This window comes from Anolis carolinensis, unplaced genomic scaffold, assembly GCF_035594765.1.
Source record: "Anolis carolinensis isolate JA03-04 unplaced genomic scaffold, rAnoCar3.1.pri scaffold_13, whole genome shotgun sequence".
NCBI lineage: Eukaryota > Metazoa > Chordata > Lepidosauria > Squamata > Dactyloidae > Anolis > Anolis carolinensis.
Window position 1 is genome coordinate 11,538,804 of NW_026943824.1, and position 23,175 is coordinate 11,561,978.

General features: G+C 42.1%; 1 protein-coding gene across 3 annotated transcripts in view; it reads right to left on the bottom strand.

The window, feature by feature from the left end:
* Window positions 1–23,175, bottom strand: part of LOC103279848 (syntaxin-binding protein 4) — a 76,992-nt gene that overhangs the window by 44,765 nt on the left and 9,052 nt on the right. The window contains exons 1-5 of one of the 3 annotated variants that reach the window (XM_062964233.1): window positions 12,529–13,160; window positions 8,975–9,048; window positions 2,241–2,336; window positions 2,043–2,112; window positions 274–348 (exon numbers count right to left, since the gene is read on the bottom strand). In XM_062964233.1, the coding sequence (XP_062820303.1) occupies window positions 274–348; window positions 2,043–2,112; window positions 2,241–2,336; window positions 8,975–9,048; window positions 12,529–12,710 (497 nt within the window). In that variant the 5' untranslated portion in view covers window positions 12,711–13,160. Of the gene's footprint in view, window positions 1–273; window positions 349–2,042; window positions 2,113–2,240; window positions 2,337–8,974; window positions 9,049–12,528; window positions 13,161–23,175 lie in introns of those variants that run through there. The other 2 variants (XM_062964231.1, XM_062964232.1) reach the window with 2 other exon arrangements.

Here is a 23,175-nt window from a genome sequence, read left to right on the forward strand (position 1 = left end):
TACCCAGCCCATAGTTGAAAGCATTGGTGCTACAAACCACGAAATCCTGTTAGCTGAAACACATAGCCCTAGGTTGCAGAGGGAAATGCAAATCTGGGTGACGTCTTATCTAAGCCAACAAAAATACTTAGCCTGTGATATGGCCAAATTCAATAGGCACCAGCTATTTGTTCTGTGTATTTTGAACATAATAAGATATATTTCAGAGCATACATTCAGAAGCTGGCATGCCCAAACTGTCCATTTCCCAGAGAGAATAAAGCAATGTCTTACCGGGCATCGTCATCGCGGGCGATAAGAAGGCGCATGTGGTTGGTGGCCGAAGCTGTCCTGAGGATATCCACAGCCCTATGAAAAGCGAAGGGGGAGAAGAGATGGAGGAACTAATGCCAATTCCACACTATGCAGCTCTTGCACTTTGATACCGCTTTAACTGTCGCAGTTCCACCTTAATACAGTTCACAGAATCCTAGAGTTAAAACAGACCTCGTGGGCCAACCAGTCCAACCTCTTTCTGCCAAGAAGTAGGAAAATCGCATTCAAACACCCCCGACAGATGGCCATCCAGCCTCTGCTTAAAAGCCTCCCAAGAAGGAGCCTCAACCACACTCCAAAGCAGAGAATTCCACTGCTGAACAGCTCTCACAGTGAGCAAGTTCTTCCTAATGTTCAGGTGGAATCTCCTTTTCTTTCCTGTAGTTTGAAGGCATTGTTTCGCATCCTAGTCTCCAGGGCAGCAGAAAACAAGCTTGCTCCCTCCTCTCTATGACTTCCCCTCACATCTTGATCCATGGCCCTCATCATGTCTCCTCTCAGCCTTCTCTTCTGCTGACTAAGCATACCCAGCTCTTTAAGCCACTCCTCATAGGGCTTGTTCTCCAGACCCTTGATCATTTTAGTCGCCTTTCTTGAGCTCTTAAACTCTGTAGCTGAGAGGAGTGCACCAGACAATTCCTTCAGCAACTTACAAATCCCAGAACTCCATGGACACCAAGGCTGCCATATAATGCAGTTTCAGAATATAGATACACTGCATTGAACTGGATTAGATGACAGCATAGACTCGTATAATCCAGTTCATTTTATCTGAATTCTGAATAAAAGGCACAGAATGTTTGCCTAATGTTTGGCAGTGTAGATCCAGTCTTAAAGTGGTCTCAAACTGCTCTAACTGTGCAATAAGGACTAATTATTGGCAGACTAATGACAGCTAGCTATTTAATTATTTGGTTTGAGCTCTGGCCTTTTCTCAAAGGATGTTGACTCTGTTAATGTGGGATTTGTGTATTGATAGTTTTAAATGCAATTTGTGCCATGCTTGTATTGCAACTGATTGCATCATCCAGAATGTACCATAATATGGAAAGAGTTAATTGCCAAGAAGCTATGGTGACCTTGATGTGTGGCTGGAACTAGGGAGCATCCAGACACAAGTGTTTGTGCATAACAAGTTCAGTTGAGTTCTGTCTGCCTAGAGTTCGAGTCAAGTTCTGTTGGAGAACAGAACAGCCCTGTGTTCATCTGTCGTCTGCAAGTCTGTTTGTGTTGATTACTGCTGTATACAGTAAAACTTTGTAAATAGTTTTACCAATGTCTCTGAGTGTCTCTTAGTTCTGCGCTCCACTGCTTCCATCCAACTACTGCTGCGCTGCAAATACTCTGACAGACTCAAGCTAGCTAATAACGTTGAGACCAGTTCCAGAACGCTACAAAACGATGTCCCAAAGATTGAGCATCCCGACTTCAAAAGACTCGAGGAACAGAAATGTTTTGGATTTAATTCTTTTAAAAAGCAAAACCAAGATATCTCAGAGACAGGAGGGACCCCAGGACAAACATGAGATTGATTTTTCTTTTGTAGCCCGAAGGAAACTATATACAATATCTTTACTAATCTTGTGCGTGAAACAAAGTTTGTGTACTCTGGAGCATCAGAAAGCAAAAGTGTCATGGTTTCAACCATCCATGTGGGAAATTTCAGAACTAGGTTTTGAAATTTCAGAAATTGAAAGACACTCAGAGTCCTCTTTCCAATATCTTACCTCTCGCTGGTGACACCAAGGAGGCTGTCTCCATTCACTTCTAGGATCTGGTCTCCCGACTGAAGGCGACCTAAATAAATGATTCCAGCCATGAAAGCCTTCGACAACACATCTAACCGTACAGTTCTCCGTTCTTTGTGGTCAGGTGTTCCCCAAACAGACTTCGTTTTGGGAAATCTATCCAATGAATCAACTCACCATCCACATAAGCAATGCCTCCAGGTAGGATCCGCTTGACATAAACTCCATATTCCTCTCCGCTGAACTCTTTAATCCCACCAATCACTTTGATACCTTGGAAGGAAGACAAAGACATTAGGGGGAGCCACCTGGACTCATCCTCATTCTACAAATCCCAGGATTTCCATAGTGTGCAGCCGTAACAATGGAACAAAGCATTATACTGGCACAGAGTTGAAAAAGACCGGGATTATTTAATGTAAGCCTTTGCACAGACAAACAAAAATGCAACACATCACAATGGCCTTTTTTATCAGCTCTACTTTGCTTTCTAGGAGCCCCGGTGGTGCAGTGGGCTAAACCCTTGTGCCAGCAGGACTGCTGCCCTGAAGGTTGCCGGTTCGAATTCAACCCAGGGATGAGCTCCCTCTACCAGCTCCAGCTCCATGAGAGTAGCCTCCCACTATGATGGTAAAACATCAAAACAACTGGACGTTCCCTGGGCAATATCCTTGGAGACAGCCAATTGTCTCATACCAGAAGCAACTTGTAGTTTCTCAAGTCACTCCTGACATACACACAAAAAGGCCCTGTGATTTCTTCCACTTTGAACTCAGTTTGCAACAAGTAAAGAAGGTGGAAGGGGAAGAGAGAGAGGAAACTGGGAAAGCTGAAATCAGGACAATTGGAAAGTATGGAAATACAGTAGAGTCTCACTTATCCAAGCTAAACAGGCCGGCAGAACCTTGGATAAGCGAATATCTTGGATAATAAGGAGGGATTAAGGAAAAGCCTATTAAACATCAAACTAGGTTATGATTTTACAAATTAAGCACCAAAACATCATGTTATACAAGAAATTTCACAGAAAAAGTAGTTCAATACGCAGCAATGTTATGTTGTAATTACTGTATTTATGAATTCAGCACCAAAATATCATGATATATTGAAAACATTGACTACAAAAATGCCTTGGATAATCCAGAACCTTGGATAAGCGAGTCTTGGATAAGTGAGACTCTACTGTACCAGTATTTTGCCATTCATTTTAACCTTTTGACTCTTATGGTCCCGATAGAAAGTGTGGCAGATACTTGCACTGCATCCTCGTTGAATACACTGGTCAAAGATACGCTAATAGGTTACAGAGGCAATTTAATTTTAAAAGAAAGATTTCAGTTTCTGTGTGCCACTATGTGCGGTTAGAAATTTTTAAACCAGGAATAATAATAATAATAATAATAATAATAATAATAATAATAATAATAATAGGAGTAAATGTAAACTGGCCAAGTGCTGATCCCCTAGCACCCTCTCGCGGCCGTATATAAAATTGGGAAAGAAATTCGGCACCAATTCAGCAAAACATCCCATTTTGGGATTTCAATGTATGGAAGCCTGACAAATCTCATTTTTAAAACTGGCCTTCTAGAGATGCCAGGGGTTGAGAGAACACCTCATCAACATGTTCATCTTAATCATCATCATCATCATCATCATCATCATCATCATCATCTAACCGGTAACATGGCTCTTTCTTCCTTTCCTTCACACAGATATCACTTTTCTTTCCCAGTGACATCACAGAGGGCCACTTCATCTAGCAACAGCTAATCCATCATCTAGGTAAAAGCCAATCCAGTGACATCACAGAGGGCCACTTCACCTAGCAACAGCCAATCCATCATCTAGTAACAGCCAGCCCATCATCTAGTAGCAGTCAATCCAGTAATATCACAGAGGGCCACTTCACCTAGCAACAGCTAATCCATTATCTAGTTAACAGTGACATCAACAGGGGGCCACTTCACCTAGCAACAGCTAATCCATCATCTAGTTAACGGTGACATCAACAGGGGGCCACTTCACCTAGCAACAGCTAATCCATCATCTAGTTAACAGTGACATCACAGGGGGCCACTTCACCTAGCAACAGCCAATCCATCATCTAGCAACAGCCAATCCAGTGATGCCACAGGGGACTACTTAACCTAGCAACAGCCAATCCATCATCTGGTAACAGCCAATCCAGTGACACGACAGGGAGCCACTTCACCTAGCAACAGCCAATCCATCATCTAGCAACACCCATCCAATGATATGACATCACAGATGGCTACTTCACCTAGCAACAGCCAATTCATCACCTGGCAATGGTCAATTCAATGCCATGATATCACAGAGGGCCACTTCACCTAGCAACAGTCTTTGTGATACAAATAGACAAACAATCATACTTAACTTTGACATGCACACATCTATGATAATAATTGCAAAATACTATTACAGTGTTGGAGAGCAATCTTGACCATTTACATGTGGCACATACGTCTTAAAAAGGAAATGCAATGTTCAAGGCAATATTAAATCCAATAAGAGCGAAAATACGACGACAATAAGAAAAACAACACTTTATATCCCCACCCTGCCATCGAAAGATGAATGCACGGGAGACAAATGCTGTGCGAGTAATCGCTGGTTTTAATAAACAGATTGGATTTTCTTTTGACATTGTTAGGGATAAAGGAGGATTTGCCGAGAGACTCTGAATGCATTAAAACATTTTCTATCAACGATCAGTGAACGCAAATTAATTCGAAATGATGGTGCGCCCGTTTGCTGCCTTTTGTGCCAGTTGGCAGGAGCTATTTGCACACAGATTTGGGAATACAGGCCATCCATGAGTCACAAACATCTGACGTACAACGACTTCCCCGTGCAAAACAAGAGCTTTTTTTAAAAGTACATAACAACACAGCACACATGCACAATAGGTCCAAGTGTCTGGGATTCCTCTCTGAATATCCGGATCTTCCCAAGGGCCTCGGATATTAGAGATATTGCATATTAATATATGCAATATAATATACTATATGTTGTATAGCAGATTGCCAGAATTTTGAATATATTGCAGACTACCACCTCAGGTTTGTGGCAAAGGGTCCTCCACGCTCAACGTTTTTAAAAGCAGGACTAAACTTCTGCTTTCATCTGGCTGGTTTTGATAACTGTATGTTTTATTCTATTTTAATATTTACCGTATATACTTGAGTATAAGCCTAGTTTTTCAGCCCTTTTTAGGACTGAAAAAAAATCTCCTCGGCTTATACTCGGGTGAGGGTCCTGGTGGGCTTATATTCAGGTCAAGTATATATGGTATATTTATTATTTTTATCTGTTATTATTGGTATGGTTACATTTATTATTTTACTCTATTAATTATTATTACATTTATTATTTAACTCTATTAATACTATTACATTTATTATTTTACTCTATTAATTATTATTACATTTATTATTTTACTCTATTATTGTTGTTACTTTTACATTATAGTAGAGTCTCACTTATCCAACATAAATGGGCCGGCAGAACGTTAGATAAGCGAATATGTTGGATAATAAGGAGACATTAAGGAGAAGCCTATTAAACATCAAATTAGGTTATGATTTTACAAATTAAGCACCAAAACATCATGTTATACAACAAATTTGGCAGAAAAAGTAGTTCAATATGCAGTAATGCTACGTAGTAATTACTGTATTTACGAATTTCGCAACAAAATATCATGATGTATTGAAAACATTGACTACAAAAATGCATTGGATAATCCAGAACGTTGGATAAACGAATGTTGGATAAGTGAGACTCTACTGTATTTTACTCTATTTTTATTATTATTAATACATTTATTATTTTACTCTATTTATTATTACATTTATTATTTTACTGCATTTATTATTATTATTACATTTATTATTTCACTCTTATTATTAAAAGGATACATAAGCACATTTACATTGAAGAAGATGAAAATAATAATTTAATTAGAGTTGAACAGTCATATCTTAAACTACAGTTTGATGTAAAGATTCAAAAACATTTAAACTACTGATGCTTCAATTAATGTACAGTAGAGTCTCACTTATCCAACATAAACGGGCCGGCAGAATGTTGGATAAGAGAATATGTTGGATAATAAGGAGCGATTAAGGAAAAGCCTATTAAATATCAAGTTAGATTATGATTTTACAAATGAAGCACCAAAACATCATGTTAGACAACAAATTTGACAGAAAAAGTAGTTCAATACGCAGTAATGCTATGTAGTAACTACTGTATTTACGAATTTAGCACCAAAATATCACGATGTATTGAAAACATTGACTACAAAAATGGGTTGGATAATCCAGAACGTTGGATAAGTGAATGTTGGATAAGTGAGACTCTACTGTAATTTTATTGGTATCTCTGCTTATACTCGAGTCAATGTTTTCCCAGTTTTTTCGTGGTAAAAGTGCCTAAGTGCCTCGGCTTATATTCGGGTCGGCTTATACTTGAGTATATATGGTATGTTTTGTAGGCTTCAATGATATTGTTTGTAAGATTGTGACCTGCTCTGGGTCTTGCTTAAGAAAAAAACAGAGGATTGAAAACAACAACAACAGGGCAGTAGAACCCAGCTGATATTGAAAGCTAAGCAGGGTCAGCCCTAGTTAGCACTTGGATGGGCAACTAGGAAGGAATATTTCAGAGGAAGGAATTGGTAAGCAAAAAAAGGACATGGAGGCACACAACAACAACTACAAATCCCAGGATTTCGTGGGATGGAACCATGGTGGGTAAAATAGAACTATAGCTCTTGGTTGCAGCTTTCTCCCCGCCGCAAGCATCTTTGCATCTCCGTGGCATCTTTTTTCATCTCGGCTAAAGCGCAAAACCAGCTACAGGTGAGGCAGGCTCAGCTTCAATCTAAGGGGATGAAGGCCAGGATAATTGGATCTCCGGTTTTCAGAGGAGCCCTGCTTAACTACTACTTCTCTTAATTTCTAATTAATTATCGCCGGCAATTGCCAAGGCTCCATTAGCTGTCGGGGCTTCACGGAAATGACATCCTGTGCTAGGGAAGAAGTGGCCAAAATCTAGATAGGGATTGAGTTCTCTGCATGGTTTGCAATAGGTCACAAAAGGTACCTAAACTATTTCAGTAACAACAACAATAACATTGACCATTGGAAAGGTGTTTCCTCTGAGCACACCTTTCCAATGAAGCCCTGGATTATAGTTGCCATAAGTCACAGTTGGCACATTCGGCACACGGCAAACCAAGGCCACAAACCTGAATCATGGCATGTTGACACTCCTTGAACTGCCATAACTCCATCCTATGGAAGCCTTGGGTTTGCCATTTGTGGGAAAATTCTTAGAATTCATTGGGATTAGGCCATAACTCCTTGGATTCCATAGGATCGAGTCATTAAAGCTGAAATGGAATCAAAGTGCTAAAACTGTCTGCCTTGCACTTTTGCAGGTAAGTTGACCACAAAGTCATGCTGGAGGAACCAGACATTCGTATAGAAATATTCTTTCAGATTTTATAAAATAATAGCATTTAAAATTCACAGTTTTTTCCTCTTTCACAGCACCCTTATCTCCCATGGAAGTGGAGGGTTTGCCATAGTATGAAATGATTGCACATCCCTGATCCAAAACACTTTGGACCAGAAGTGTTTTGGATTTTCTTTTATTTTGGAACACTTGTGTTTGCATATACAGTAGAGTCTCACTTATCCAAGACTTGCTTATCCAAGGTTTTGGATTATCCAAGGCATTTTTGTAGTCAATGTTTTCAATATATCGTGATATTTTGGTGTTAAATTCGTAAATACTGTAATTACAACATAACATTACTGCGTATTGAACTACTTTTTCTGTCAAATTTGTTGTAAAACATGATGTTTTGGTGCTTAATTTATAAAATCATAACCTAATTTGATGTTTAATAGGCTTCTCCTTAATCCTTCTTTATTATCCAAGATATCCGCTTACCCAAGGTTCTGCCGGCCCATTTAGCTTGGATAAGTGAAACTCTACTGTATGTACATAATGAGAAACCTTGAAGACGAGATCCAAGTCTAAACACAAAATCCATATGTCTTTCATATACAACTTATACACGTAGTAATACAGTAGAGTCTCACTTATCCAAGCTAAACGGGCCAGCAGAAGCTTGCATAAGCGAATATCTTGGATAATAAGAAGGGATTAAGGAGAAGCCTATTAAACATCAAATTAGGTTATGATTTTACAAATTAAGCACTAAAACTTCATTTATACAACAAATTTGACAGAAAAAGTAGTTCAATATGCAGTAATGTTATGTTGTAATTACTGTATTTACAAATTTAGCACCAAAATATCATGATATATTGAAAACATTGACTACAAAAATGGCTTGGATTATCCAGATGCTTGGATAAGTGAGGCTTGGATAAGTGAGACTCTACTGTAGTAATTTTATTTACAATATTTCAAAGAATGCCCAACATTAAATAAAAAATTGTGTACTGTACACTGAACCATCATAAATATGTCACTCTTTCAGCCACAAATGGGGGCAATTTTAGATTTTGGAGTATTTTTTGAGACCTCAAAGAAGACATCCTATTCTGCCAGGCAAGAAAAGAACAATCCAAGCACCCCCGACAGATGGCCATCCAGCCTCTGTTTAAAAGCTTCCAAAGAAGGAGCTTTGACTACAATCCAAGGCAGAGAGTTCCATTTATTCAATGGGCCAAACATCTAGACATAATGCACCTCAATTGCTTTGGGTCCCGTGTTTGGAGGAGATCAGGCCTATAGGAAGTGATCTTTGTGGGATGTGACAGGACTCTAAGGCGAGAAATCTCTTTCGAAGTTCTTTGGGTCCTCTTTGTAGTCACATAGTACAAAACCAAAGGCAAGACACTCACCCAGGCCATTGGTGCAGTCATAGAATTCGATGCAATGCACGGTCCGATCCATGCCATATGGTCCCATTAGTGTCCTGAAAGGAGAAACCAAAATGAAAAAGAGGACTTTGTATGGCCCATGGCAACAGGATTTCAAGCATCTCCTTGAACTAACATATAAATACCTCCTTGTTCCATTTATTAAGCTCTCGTGATGAAAAACAATATTGTTCATGCCATACTAGTTCCATTTGCTATCTTTGGTTGCAAAAGTTGGACTACTAAAAAGACAAGTACGTAAATGGGAAAATTACATAAGCCTGAATTCTCATTAGAAGCCAAAATTAGTAAACTCAAGTTACAGTATTATACTTTGGACATCTGTGATGATAGGACCATTCAGAAAAGACAATGCTATAATGCTCAGTAAGAGAGTTTAACTATCCCAAAGGCAACAATTCCTTTCTGATCTTAGACAATGTCAAATCAGGTTAGTCCTTGGAGAGGAGACCACCAATGGATGCCAGGTGCTGTGGGCTCTATTTCAGAGGAAGGAACTTAGGAGTCCATGCCTAAGAAAACTCATTCTTATGGAGTCACTGTAAGTCGACAGGTAGTGGAAGGTGCATATATAGACAAGGTTGTGAAAGCTGAGCAATGAAGAAGGCAATGCATTTGTCTGAAAATCTTCAGGAGGACAGTTATCACAGGGAAAAAAGGAAAACACACATATGAACAATGACGGACATGTTCTCCTTTTTGGAGCTCAATGCTTAAATAAATGGAAGCAGCTGTTATGGCAAAGTGAGAAAATATTTAACCCCGGACCAACATAAGGACGTAAAAGGTTTGCATAAACAGAATAAACCCATTGGGTCCAATATTATTATTTGTGAATGGCTGTTGCACTTGAGCCCTGGACCACCTTTTCCACCACACATCACGCTATGTCCAAATAGTCCAGTAAGATAAAAATTTATTAAAAGATGAATATATAAAGAAATCAGTATCTTTAAAAAGAAGCATCAAAGTTCAAAAGCCATTACAAAAGAATCTCAGATGCCCAAAATCCATTTATTTATTTATTTGTTTGTTTGTTTGCCATATTTATATTCCGCCCTTCTCACCCCGAAGGGAACTCAGGGCGGATCACTTTATGTACATATAAGGCAAACATTCAATGCCCATACATTTACAACAGTCTTCATAATTAATACATAGACATGATAGCAGGAATCCAAGGCAGACAGGAACTAAGAACAGGAACAAACCTAGAAACTTGGAGAGATGAAACAAAACATAAGAACAGGAACCTAGAGCTGTTTTCCCCTGGAATTCAACGTTGCTCTCACAAAGGATTGTACCAGAAAAAACCACTTAAAAGACCTCCTTCCCTCCCATGACATCACTTCGCACACACTTGCTTTTCCTTTCCTTATCTCTAAGCCACTGAGAAAACCTAGTCTGCCTTTGTTTAACATTTTGCCTCTGGAGTTCAAGGTGTTTTGATCTGGAAAAACATTCATCTCCCACATCCCTTTCAGACAGCAACTTCACCAGATTCTCATGAGAACTGATATCTCATGAGAACTGATTTCTCCAGTTGCCTAGGAACTGCCATGAAAATCCATAACAATTCCCACCAAGCCACTTCCATCCTCCCCTGGCCTCCCAGTCTCCATCCCAGCATCCCCGTTATGCAACCCCTGTGATGAATGTGAATCTATGATCAATGCGCATGGAAGAAAACCCATTGCGTAACTACACTACACAATGGGCAAAACCAACATATAACAGGCAATGTCCGCTCACAGGCAGCACAGATAAATTTAATATGCTATCCATCTGATTTTGGAAGTTAAGCAGGATCAGCCCTACTCAGTATATGGATGGGGGGCCATCAATGCATCCTAGGTGCTGTAGACTATATTTCAGGGGAAGAAACTGGCAAATCAATCTCCAATGATCTCTTGCCTAAAAAAAGCCAATGGTGTTCTGTGTTTCATATTTTTCAAATTTTCAAATGCTTTAGTATGGTAAGATAAAGGTTTTCCCCTAATATAAAGTGTAGTTGTGTCCGACTCTGGGGGTTGGTGCTCACCTCCATTTCTAAGCCAAAGAGCCGGCGTTGTCCATAGACACCTCCAAGGTCATGTGGCCACTGGCATGACTGCATGGAGCGCCGTTATTTTCCTGCCGCAGCGGTACCTATTGATCTACTCACATTTGCATGTTTTCGAATTGCTAGGTTGGCAGGAGCTGGGGCTAACAGCGGGCGCTCATTGCGCTTCCGGGATTTGAAGATGGGACCTTTTGGTCTGCAAGTTCAGCAGCTCAGTGCTTTAACACACCGTGCCATCAGGGGCCCCATAATTTTATATACAATATTTTAAATTATTTTGGGCATGAGACACAGTTTGTGTACATTCAAACATCAGAAAGCCAAGGCGTCACTATCTTGCATCCCATGCAGACACATTTTGAATCATTCAGATTTCAGAAATCCCAACAAAGGATACGCGACCAGTATTGGGACAGCAAGGCTCAGCCATTGAAACTTGCAGGGTAACTTTTGGAAAGTCACTCATCCACAAAAGAAGGTAAACCCTCCGAATAAGTCTTTCCAAGAAACCAAGTGCACTATAAGTCAGTTGACTTGAAAGCCATGTAACGACGCAGCAATGTCACTAACAGGTGGCTAGCTGATGTTTGGGGATGCCTAAAGTAAAGAGCTTGTTAGAGATGTCATCCTGCACTGCTCAAGTCTCTATTGTTAGATAGCAAGCATAGAATAGACTGAGGGACACCTGTCTATACTCCCATGCATACCAGATAGGCTCTACTGTTTCTTTCTTCTTCCTGCCCTGTTTAGATCCACCCATTCACTTGTTGATCTAGCAATGTGATCTCTCCTTAGGGATTTGAGGTAACTTCCTCAATTTAGATTGGAATTTTTATGGCCCTGAGCAAAAGGCACAGACCATGCGGTTTGGTCGCCATTCTGATCCTGATTCTCTTTCTGATCCCTTTGTTACATCAAAAGGGATGCATTTTGCCTCTTCTCATAAGCAAAATGTAACTATCTAGATTTGTTTATTATTTTCACCAGCCTACTTATCTTAGACCAAGATAACCTTTTCCTATCTACAATGGATTTCCTTTTACCTCAATAAATGCTTTTTTGAACCTTTAAGCTGACTTTGTGATCCTTTGCCATCCTGAAGAACAAAGGCTTTCCTGAAACTCACTTCCTGCTGTTTTGGAAGGGATACTTCCACACACTCTGCTGTTTTCCTGGGAATTTACCTCACAAAAGAGGGTCATTTGAGCTTAACCGCTCGCAGATTCCCAACAGAGCTGCATTCAAAACATTTTAGAAAAATCTCCCATGGTTTCCCATTTCTGGATGAAGCCAACATGACCTTCTCCCCACCGACAGATGCATCAGGGTCCTGTGAAAGAGAAGTCCGCTCCTGGAGGAAGATCCCACTTCCAAGTATAACTCTTTCCAACCCAAGAGAGCCACCAGCATCTGCTCAATCCCTACTCGAGTCTTGCTTCCTCCAAGGCGTTACCTGCTAATGATGACCGCTCCTTTGTAGATGACGGATAGAGCCGGCATCTTGTGCTTCGAAGTTGTCCAGTTCCGGCCCGGCCTATAACAGTTCTGCCTCTTGCCGAGATCCGATAAAGAGCGGGAAAGGGCCAGGGAGGTCATGTGACCATCCCTTGGGGAAGTCAATTCATACCTAAACATCGATGCGGATGATCCGGAGGAACCCCCGGCCGCTTAAGATTAAGGCTTACGGCAGGGAAGCGTAGGCTGCGGGGCCTCTCGCAAATGGCTTCTCCAGGAGGCAGGAGTGGGCTGGGGGCAGGGAGGTGGCAAAACAAATCAATTAGGCTTAAATAAATCCTCTAACCCACCCATCCCTCTTTCCCCCATCCTCCTCGCCGCTTACGTGTAATTGCAGCAGCAAAGTAATTATTCGGATGTGTTTTTATTGTTCGTTGTGTCCCTGTCTCCATGCAGGCGAACAACGTCCAAAGCAGGTCAAGTGCCTCTTCTCCCAGGAGGCTTCACGTGACAGCCAGCCGTAATCGTGCCTCACTCTACTTCCCCTCTTAAACCCTTTGTAATATCCCTGTGTGGCTTCTATTGTGGTGGCAGGGTTGAGTAGTGCTATTATTCTGGTTTCGCCACTCACTTGGTGTTGTTCATAGAGCTTTCCAGGTTCCATCCAGGAACATACGAATCAAGGAGGCGAGGGAGTCCCTTCAAGTCATCTGCCTATTTGTGTATGAGTTTCATAGGGTTTTCTTAGGTGAAGAATAGTCAGTGGTGGCCTTCAAAACACAGCATTTCCCTCCACATTTGCGGGTTTGACTTTCGCAGATGTGCTCGAAATGCTTTCTCCAGGAATCTCTAGGTCCTCCAGCTTGATTGTTTGATCAACTTCCAGAAGCTGAGGGAAGTGGCCAAGCAATTGACAAAAATACTGAGCTGTGGATTTCATTCGACCCTACGTTTAAGGAGCCCCGGTGGCAAAATGTGTTAAAGCCCTGAGCTGCTGAACTTGTGGACCAAAAGGTCCCAGGTTCAAATCCCAGGAGTGGAGTGAGCGCCCGCTGTTGCTTCAGCTTCTGCCAGCCTAGCTGTTCGAAAACATGCAAATGTGAGTAGATAAATAGGTATCACTCCGGTGGGAAGGTAACGGCGCTCCATGCAGTCATGCTGGCCACATGACCTTGGAGGTGTCTATGGACAACGCTGGCTCTTCGGCCTAGAAATGGAGATGAACACCAACCCCCAGAGTCAGACATGACTGGACTAAACGTCAGGGAAACCTTTACCTTTTTACTTACATTTAAATGAACTGAGTGAGCAGACGAGGTCCCAAGACACATCTTCCAATCTAATGGAGTGAATTGCCTCCATTTATACACTAATAGCTGATGATGCATAAATGAACCATATACATTAATAATAATAATAATAATAATAATAATAATAATAATAATAATAATAATTGTATGACACAGCAAACAAGATAGATATGCTGGATTTTGTATCACAAAATCACAAGTCGAACACTTCCCAAGTGTCTAGGACTGTGTGATGTATTTTCGGATGATGCGCGCAGATCCCAGTAGGGTGGCCTTTTGCAGTTGGCAGATCATAATTTTGTCAATGTCTATTGTTTCCAAATGCTGGCTGCGATATTTGGCACGGCACCCAGTGTGCCCATCACCACCGGGACCACCTGCACTGGTTTCTGCCAGAGTCTTTGAAGTTCAATCTTGAGGTCCTGATAGCGGCTGAGTTTTTCCTCTTGTTTTTCGTCAATGCGACTGTCACCTGGGATGGCAACATCAATGATCCAAACCTTTTTCTTTTCCACAACTGTGATGTCTGGTGTGTTGTGTTCCAGAACTTTATCAGTCTGGATTCGGAAGTCCCACAGTATCTTTGCGTGCTCATTCTCCAATACTTTTGCAGGTTTGTGATCCCACCAGTTCTTTACTACTGGGAGGTGGTACTTGAGGCATAAAGTTCCAATGAATCATTTGGGCCACATAATTGTGCCTCTGTTTGTAGTCTGTCTGTGCGATTTTCTTACAGCAGCTTAGGATATGATCAATGGTTTCATCGGTTTCCTTGCACAGTCTGCATTTTGGGTCATCAGCTGATTTTTTTATCTTGGCCTTAATTGCATTTGTTTATTATTATTATTATTATTATTATTATTATTATTATTATTATTATTATTGCTGCTACTACAAAGGCAGAATACATTTGCTGGATCTGATGACGAGTCTACTCCAGCAGCTGTCATCCACAATGGGTTGTTCCAAAGGAAGGCACCTGCTTTTCCCCTTCAATGTTATTATGACTCTGTTGCTGGAGGTTATAAATCTTCGTGACCAGTAGCCACTGATCGCTTTGTTGTTCTCCGTGAAGTAGGCTAATCCCTTTTTAAGTGCTGTCTAAGTTGATGGCCAACCCGTCCTGTTGTTTAAAAAAAGCCACTTCTGGGGCTCGAATGGCTCTAGAAAGCTGAACCCTATGTTGAAAAGTGCCTTGGCTTACATTCGGGTCGGTTTATACTCGAGTATATACAGTACTTTTTGGAGAGATAGCAGAATGGTGCGGCCCTCCAAAGTCTTTGGGGCTATTCATAGGTTCCTTCCACACAACTGAATAAAATCCCACATTTTCTTCTTTGAACTGGAATATATGGCAGTGTGGACTCAGATAATACAGCTCAAAGCAGATACTGTGGATTATCTGCCTTGATATTCTGGGTTATATGGCTGTGTGAAAGGACCCTCGCTCATAGGAAAGAATAGTTCTTTGATTTACATGGGACATAGAAAAGCTTCTGTTTACATCCTCTGCCATTTATACACCTTACCCTTCTTTTGAGCCCAAACCAAACCCCAAGTTACAGACAGCATAGACTCTGTACGTTTGTTCTTAAGTTGAATATGTTTGCAAGTTGAACAGGTACATTTTAAGCAGCCATATACATATATGCATATATGTCTATGTCTATGCATATATACTTTGTGCATGCTTTGGAAAGCAAAGAGAAGGGTTAACACCCCTGCTATGTTTGTTTTGAAGTCTGCGCCCCAGTTCAGAAGATTTTACTTCACTTTCTGGAAGGAAAGAAAGAGGAAAAGAAGGGAAAGGAAGGGGGGAAAGAGAAAAGAAAGGAAGACAAGAAGAAGGAAGGAAGGAAGGAAGGAAGGAAGGAAGGAAGGAAGGAAGGAAGGAAGGAAGGAAGGAAGGAAGGAAGGAAGGAAGGAAGGAAGGAAGGAAGGAAGGAAGGGAAAGAGAAGGAAAAGTAAAAGAGGGAAAGGGGAAGCAAGCCCAAGGTCCATCCAGTCCAATTCTCTTCTGCCGGGCAGGAATATACAATTCAAGCACAACACAACTGATTAATGTTTTAACAGATAACATCCCTCTTTTTGTGGCATCTTTGTAACCACTATTAAAGGAGGTAAGTTTTGCACCACAACTTAGCAGCTTGTTACATTCTGGTGTTTGCCTTTCAAAGCAACTTTGCAAACTATTATTTGAATGCTGATTAGTTCCAAGGAAACAGTGTTGCTTTTAAAAATGCTTCTCAGCTGTAACATTGATTAACCACTTTGGAGCAGGGGTCCCCAAACTAAGGCCCGGGGGCCAGATGCGGCCCATCGAAGCCATTTATCCGGCCTGCACAGCACAAGGGCAGAAGGGGGTTGGGCTAAATGGCCCAAGGGGTCTCTTCGTCTCTTACAACCATTGTTGTTGCTGTTGTTGTTGTTGTTGTTGTTGTTGTTGTTGTTGTTGTTATTATTATTATTATTAAAATTAAGGCTGGGTGGCCATCTGTCAGGGGTGCTTTACTTGTGCTTTTGGTGCACAAAGGCAGAAGGGGGCTGAACTCAGTGGCCCAAGGGGTCTCTTCCAACCCTCTTTTTTATTATTATTATTATTATTATTATTATTATTATTATTATTATTAACATTGAGGCTGGGAGGCCATCTGTCAGGGTTGCTTTGCTTGTGCTTTGGGTGCACAAAGGCAGAAGGGGGCTGGACTCAGTGGCCCAAGGGCTCTCTTCCAACCCTCTTTGTTGTTGTTGTTGTTGTTGTTGTTGTTGTTGTTGTTGTTATTATTATTATTAACATCAAGGCTGTATTTGTTCCCGTTTTGTTTGTTTTTTTTACTTCCAAATGAGGCATGTGCAGAGTGCATAGGAATTTGTTCATAGTTTTTTTTAGGGTTTTTTTAAACTCTAGTCTGGCCCTCTGAGGGACCGTGGACTGGCCCCCTGTTTAAAAAGTTTGGGGTCCCCTGCTTTAGAGCATCTTGTAATCGAACTGTAACTACTTATTTTTTTTTTTTTAAAAAAAAGCTTAAAAGGGAAACTTGACCAACCCCAAGCAGATCCTTTGGCCCCCTTTATGGCTCGGCTTCTTTCTCTTTTCTGGACCTCAAGGTTTGGGGCAGGATCTCAGGAGAAGAGAACTACCTTGAAAGTATGAGGGTTGAATGAAAAGTAATGCCTCCACCTTCATAACTCCTCAACAGATGGCAGTCCTGGTATGCGGCAGGTCCAGGCTTGTTTAGTAGACTCTCCTCTCCAGTCCCATTTGGCGGGAAACCTTAGCATTGAACGGTTGTGTTGTTAAAGTGTGAAGTATAGAACCCTGCGCAGACGGGGAAGGCTTAGCATTGAACGGTTGTGTTGTTAAAGGGTGAAGTATGGAACCCTGCGCAGACGAGGAAGGTTTAGCATTGAATGATTGTGTTGTTAAAATGCAAAGTATGGAACCCTGCACAGACGAGGAAGGTTTAGCATTGAATGATTGTGTTGTTAAAATGCAAAGTATGGAACCCTGCACAGACGAGGAAGGCTTAGCATTGAACGGTTGTGTTGTTAAAGGGTGAAGTATGGAACCCTGCGCAGACGGGGAAGGCTTAGCATTGAACGGTTGTGTTGTTAAAATGCAAAGTATGGAACCCTGCACAGACGAGGAAGGCTTAGCATTGAATGATTGTGTTGTTAAAATGCAAAGTATGGAAGCCTGCGCAGACGAGGAAGCCTTAGCATTGAACGGTTGTGTTGTTAAAGTGCAAAGTATGGAACCCTGCGCAGACAGGAAAGCCTTAGCATTGAATGGTTGTGTTGTTGAAGTGCGAAATAGGGAACCCTGTGCAGACGTGGAAGCCTTAGCATTGAACGGTTGTGTTGTTAAAGTGTGAAGTATGGAACCCTGCGCAGTCTATGTGACTTAAGCAATGTGAAGTCACTGAATTCTTGACAGCAGAAGGAGATTCATCCGAGAATGCAAGCTGTTTATGGTGAGTGTGTTGATGTGAGTCCTGTGCGTTGTTGGGCGAGTAAATTTAAAGATCTTGAGGTGGGAACATCTGACTTGTGTGACAAACAAAGAGTTGGACGTCCTGTGACAGTAACTACCGAGTTTCACAAGCAAAAGGTTGACATGTTTTCGAAGGCTTTCATGGCTGGGATCACAGGGTTGTATGTTTTCCAGGCTGTATGGCCATGTTCTAGAAGTATTCTCTCCTAATGTTTCGCCCACATCTATGGCAGGCATCCTCAGAGGTTGTGAGGTATGGAGAAAGGTTGACAGATTGATTCAGGATGATTGTCATATCACTCAGAGAGAAATTTCAAGCACAATCGGCATTTCACAAGAACGTGTGGGTCACATTATTGCTTTGCTTGGCTGTTGGAAGATCTGTGCACAATGGGTCCTGGGAGACGCTGGGTGTGGAAACAGAGTGTCGACTTCTTCCGTGATGGCTTGTTCATCATTGGCAGATATGTATCCAATTGTCTGGTGATTATGTGGAAAAGTGAATAGTGGTGGTTAAAGAGCACATTCTAAGGATTATTTCTGCGTTTGATTTATTAAAATATTCCCATCCAAGCCCAAGTAACAAAGGTGGATGCATTGCTTTTCATTCAACCCTCGTAGCATCAATAGCACCAAAGGCCTGCCTGGTGCCTCCATCCTCTGCAAGGTTCAGGTGGTCTTCTTCTTTGCGTCTTCGGTGCTGATCTCCCTGAGTCTCCCGCAGAGGGTTAAGTCCCAGCAGCCAAAGAGCTGCGTCACCATGTCCTCCTCTTCCTCCCGGTGCTGAGTCGGGAGCCTAATCTGATCAGCAGTCCTGCTGCCTGCCTGCCTGCCTGCGTGTGGGGAGAGGGCGATTAGGGAGCTGCTGATGCTGCGGGATGATGCAGAATGGCTGTAGCCATGGCAACTGGGGAGGAAGACCAGGGAGGAAGGCCCGGAGGTGTGTGCAAGAGAGGGGGCAGAAGCCTTGTTGCAGGAAGCAACCGGCCAGACACTGGGCACCAAAGCAGCCGGGATGGTTCAAGGAGCAAGCCTGCATTTATGAATGAGGTGCTTGAAACCTACATCTGGTCCAGATTACAGTGTGAGCAAGGACTTTCCTTGAGATAAAAAAAGTCCAAAAAGTCACTTTTCATAGAATCACAGTTGGAATAGATTGCATGGGCTATCCAGTCCAATAATAAAATAATAATAAAAGGTAAAGGTTTCCCCTGACGTTAAGTCCAGTCATGACCGACTGTGGGGGTTGGTGCTCATCTCCATTTCTAAGCCGAACAGCCGGCGTTGTCCGTAGACACCTCCAAGGTCATGTGGCCGGCATGACTGCATGAAGCGCCGTTACCTTCCCGCTGGAGCAGTACCTATTGATCTATTCACATTGGTATGTTTTCGAACTGCTAGGTTGGCAGGAGCTGGGGCTAACAGGGGGCGCTCATTCCGCTCCCGGGATTTGCACCTGGGACCTTTTGGTCTGCAAGTTCAGCAGCTCAGCACTTTTACACACTGTGCCACCAGTGTGTTAATAATACTAATAATATTATTTACATTAATTAATTAATATTAATAATAATAACACTTTATTTATATACCATCCTATCTCCCCAATGGGAGCCCTGATGGTGCAGCGGATTAAACTGCTGCGCTACTGAACTTGCTGACTGAAAGGTTGGCAGTTCATATCTGGGGAGCAGGGTGAGCTCCAGATGTTAGCCCCAGCTTTTGCCAACCTAGTAGTTCGAAAATATCTAAATGTGAGTAGATCAATAGGTACCACTCAGTTGGAAAGGAAACGATGCTCCATGCAGTCATGCCAGTGGACACATGACCTAGGAGGTGTCTATGGACAACACTGGTTCTTCGGCTTAGAAATGGAGATAAACACTAACCCACACAGTATGAGTAGATCAATAGGTACTGCTCCAAAGGGAAGGTACTGGTGCTCCATGTAGTCATTCCAGTGGCCACATGACGTTGGAGGTGTCTACGGACAACGCTGGCTCTTAGGCTTAGAAAGGGAGATGAGCACCAACCCCCAGAGTCGGACACAACTGGACTTAATGTCAAGGGAAAACCTTTACCTTATCTCCCCAAGAGGACTCAGGGCAGTTTTCAACATAAACAAAACATTCAATTGCCAATAGGAAACCAACCATACAACAAAAGTAAACATCATAAAACAAAAACATCCTATCCTGGTAAAACAAACACAAAAATTTAAAATCCAGGTTCAGTCTACTCCATCAGATGGGTTCAAAATACCAATGGCCAGAATTACAGAATGGACATGGCCAACTGTGAAGGGCTAATGTGATCTCTTGCCATGCAGGAAAAGCATAATAAAAGCACCCCCAACAGATGAGCATTTTTCTAAGTACTGTATGTTGTTCAGTCTATTTGAAAGGGTGATCCCAGCTTACTTACGGTGCATCTACACTGTGGAATGAATCATCATTATCATCATCATCATTTAATTACTTATTAATCGCCCTCCATCCAAGATGCTCTAGGCGATTTACAAGAATGCAGTTTGACACCACTAATTGCCATGGCTCAATGCTGTGCAATCCCTGGGAGCTGGAGTTTTGCAATGTCTTGAGCCTTCTCTGCCAAAGAGTGCTGGTGCCTCACTAAACTACAACTCCCAGGATCCTATTGCATTGAGCAGTTAAAGTGAAGTCAATGTGCATTCATTCTACAGAATTATTATTATTATTTTATTGTATGACACAGCAAACAAGATAGATATGCTGGATTTCGTATCACAAAATCACAAGTCGAACACTTCCCAAGTGTCTAGGACTGTGTGATGTATTTTCGGATGATGCGCGCAGATCCCAGTTGGGTGGCCTTTTGCAGTTGGCAGATCGTAATTTTGTCAATTTCTAATGTTTCTAAATGCGGGCTGAGATCTTTTGGCATGGTACCCAGTGTGCCCATCACCACCGGGACCACCTGCACTGGTTTCTGCCAGAGTCTTTGAAGTTCAATCTTGAGGTCCTGATAGCGGCTGAGTTTTTCCTGTTGTTTTTCGTCAATGCGACTGTCACCTGGGATGGTGACATCAATGATCCAAACCTTTTTCTTTTCCACAACTGTGATGTCTGGTGTGTTGTGTTCTAGAACTTTGTCAGTCTGGATTCGGAAGTCCCACAGTATCTTTGCTTGTTCATTTTCCAATACTTTTGCAGGTTTGTAATCCCACCAGATCTTTACTGCTGGAAGGTGGTACTTGAGGCATAGGTTCCAATGAATCATTTGGGCCACATAGTTGTGATAGTTGTGCCCCTGTTTGTAGTCTGTCTGTGTGATTTTCTTACAGCAGCTGAGGATATGATCAATGGTTTCGTCGGTTTCCTTGCACAGTCTGCATTTTGGGTCATCAGCTGATTTTTCGATCTTGGCCTGAATTGCCTTTGTTCTAATGTCTTGCTCCTGGGCTGCAAGGATCAGACCTTCTGTCTCCTTCTTCAGGGTCCCATTCATGAGCCAGAGCCAGGTCTTCTCCTTATCAGCTTTTCCTTCAATTTTGTCAAGGAACTTTCCATGCAATGTTTTGTTGTGCCAGCTGTCAGCTCTAGTTTGTAGTGCGGTTTTCTTGTACTGGCTTTTTGTCTGCTGTGCTTTGAGGAGTTTCTGATTTTTGACTTCAATCAAAGCAAGTTCTTCACTTTGCTTTCCATATTCTGCCAGGGCATGTTCTTCTTCTTTGACTGCTTGTTTTACTTGTAAGAGTCCTCTGCCCCCTGATCTTCTAGGCAGATATAGCCGGTCAACATCACTGCGAGGGTGCAGTGAATGATGAATGGTCATGAGTTTTCTTGTTTTTCTGTCCAAATTGTCCAGTTCCACCTGTGTCCAGTTTATGACGCCAGCAGTATATCATATGACAGGTATGGCCCAGGTGTTTATGGCCTTGATGGTGTTGCCTCCATTGATCTTGCTTTTGAGAATTTTTCTGACCCTTTGTGTGTATTCTTTACTGACCACAGTTTTCACATGTTCATACTTGATGTTGTCCAGTAGTAATATGCCCAGGTATTTATAGGCCTCTGATTGGTGACACTTTATTGTTTGGCCTTTTATTTGGGGGCCCTGGTGGCACAGTGTGTTAAAGCGCTGAGCTGCTGAACTTGCAGACCAAAAGGTCCCAGGTGCAAATCCCAGGAGCGGAATGAGCGCCCGCTGTTAGCCCCAGCTTCTGCCAACCTAGCAGTTCGAAAACATGCCAATGTGAGTAGATCAATAGGTACCACTCCAGTGGGAAGGTAACAAGCGCTCCATGCAGTCATGCTGGCCACATGACCTTGGAGGTGTCTACGGACAACGCCGGCTCTTTGGTTTAGAAATGGAGATGAGCACCAACCCCCAGAGTCAGTCACAACTGGACTTAACATCAGGGGAAACCTTTTACTATTATTATTTAAAGACCACCCTATCTCTTTGAAGGAACTCAGGGCAGTTTCCAACAATGTGGCAGCCATTCAATGTCAAAACCATACAAACAGTTTACATCAGGACAAGGAACATTAGACAATATAAACAACTTAAGCACAAAAGCAGGATCAATTCAGCCTTAGTCTTTACCTTGAAGTGCTCTGCATTTACCCTATGTTTTGAATGCTCAGTACAGTGTGTCACCCGTATTCATGGGGGACACATTCCTGGACTTCTTGTGATTCCACAAAATTGGCGAATGCTAATCAAGATTGCCAATTGCAACATTCACACTTGCCTCAAGCAGACAAGAGCTCTTTCTCCCACCCTGGACATTATTCCACAGGTATATAAACCCCACCTGTCTAGTTTCCAACAGACCTCACAACCTCTGAGGATGCCTGCTATAGACATGGGCAAAACGTCAGGAAAGAATGCTTCTGAAACATACCCATACAGCCCGGAAAACCCACAGTGACCTAGTGATTCTGGCCATGAAAGCTTTCGACAAAACGTAGAGACGAACAGCTCTTCTCTGAATAAATCCCTGCCATTCAGGAAAATAAGGATCTGCTTGCAGGGCTGCAGTATTAAAGACTAGGGGTAGATGGGAATCCTAGCTCTTAAACCCTTTGTTTTTTTCTCCGTCTGCAAGTCAGAGGTATTAAGGGTTAATAGGATTATCCGTCTCCCTGCCTTTCTAAATCTCTGCCATTCTCCCCCCTCCGCCAAGCTCCTGGGCCTCTAGGATTGTTATTGGTTATACACTTATTAGGTGAAGCAGGTTGTCCGAATTCTATCCTTGGTGAGGTTCAAGGGGCTCTTTGATTGTAGGCGAACTATAAATCCCAGCAACTACAACTCCCAAATGTCAAAGTCTATTTTCCCCAAACTCCACCAGTGTTCA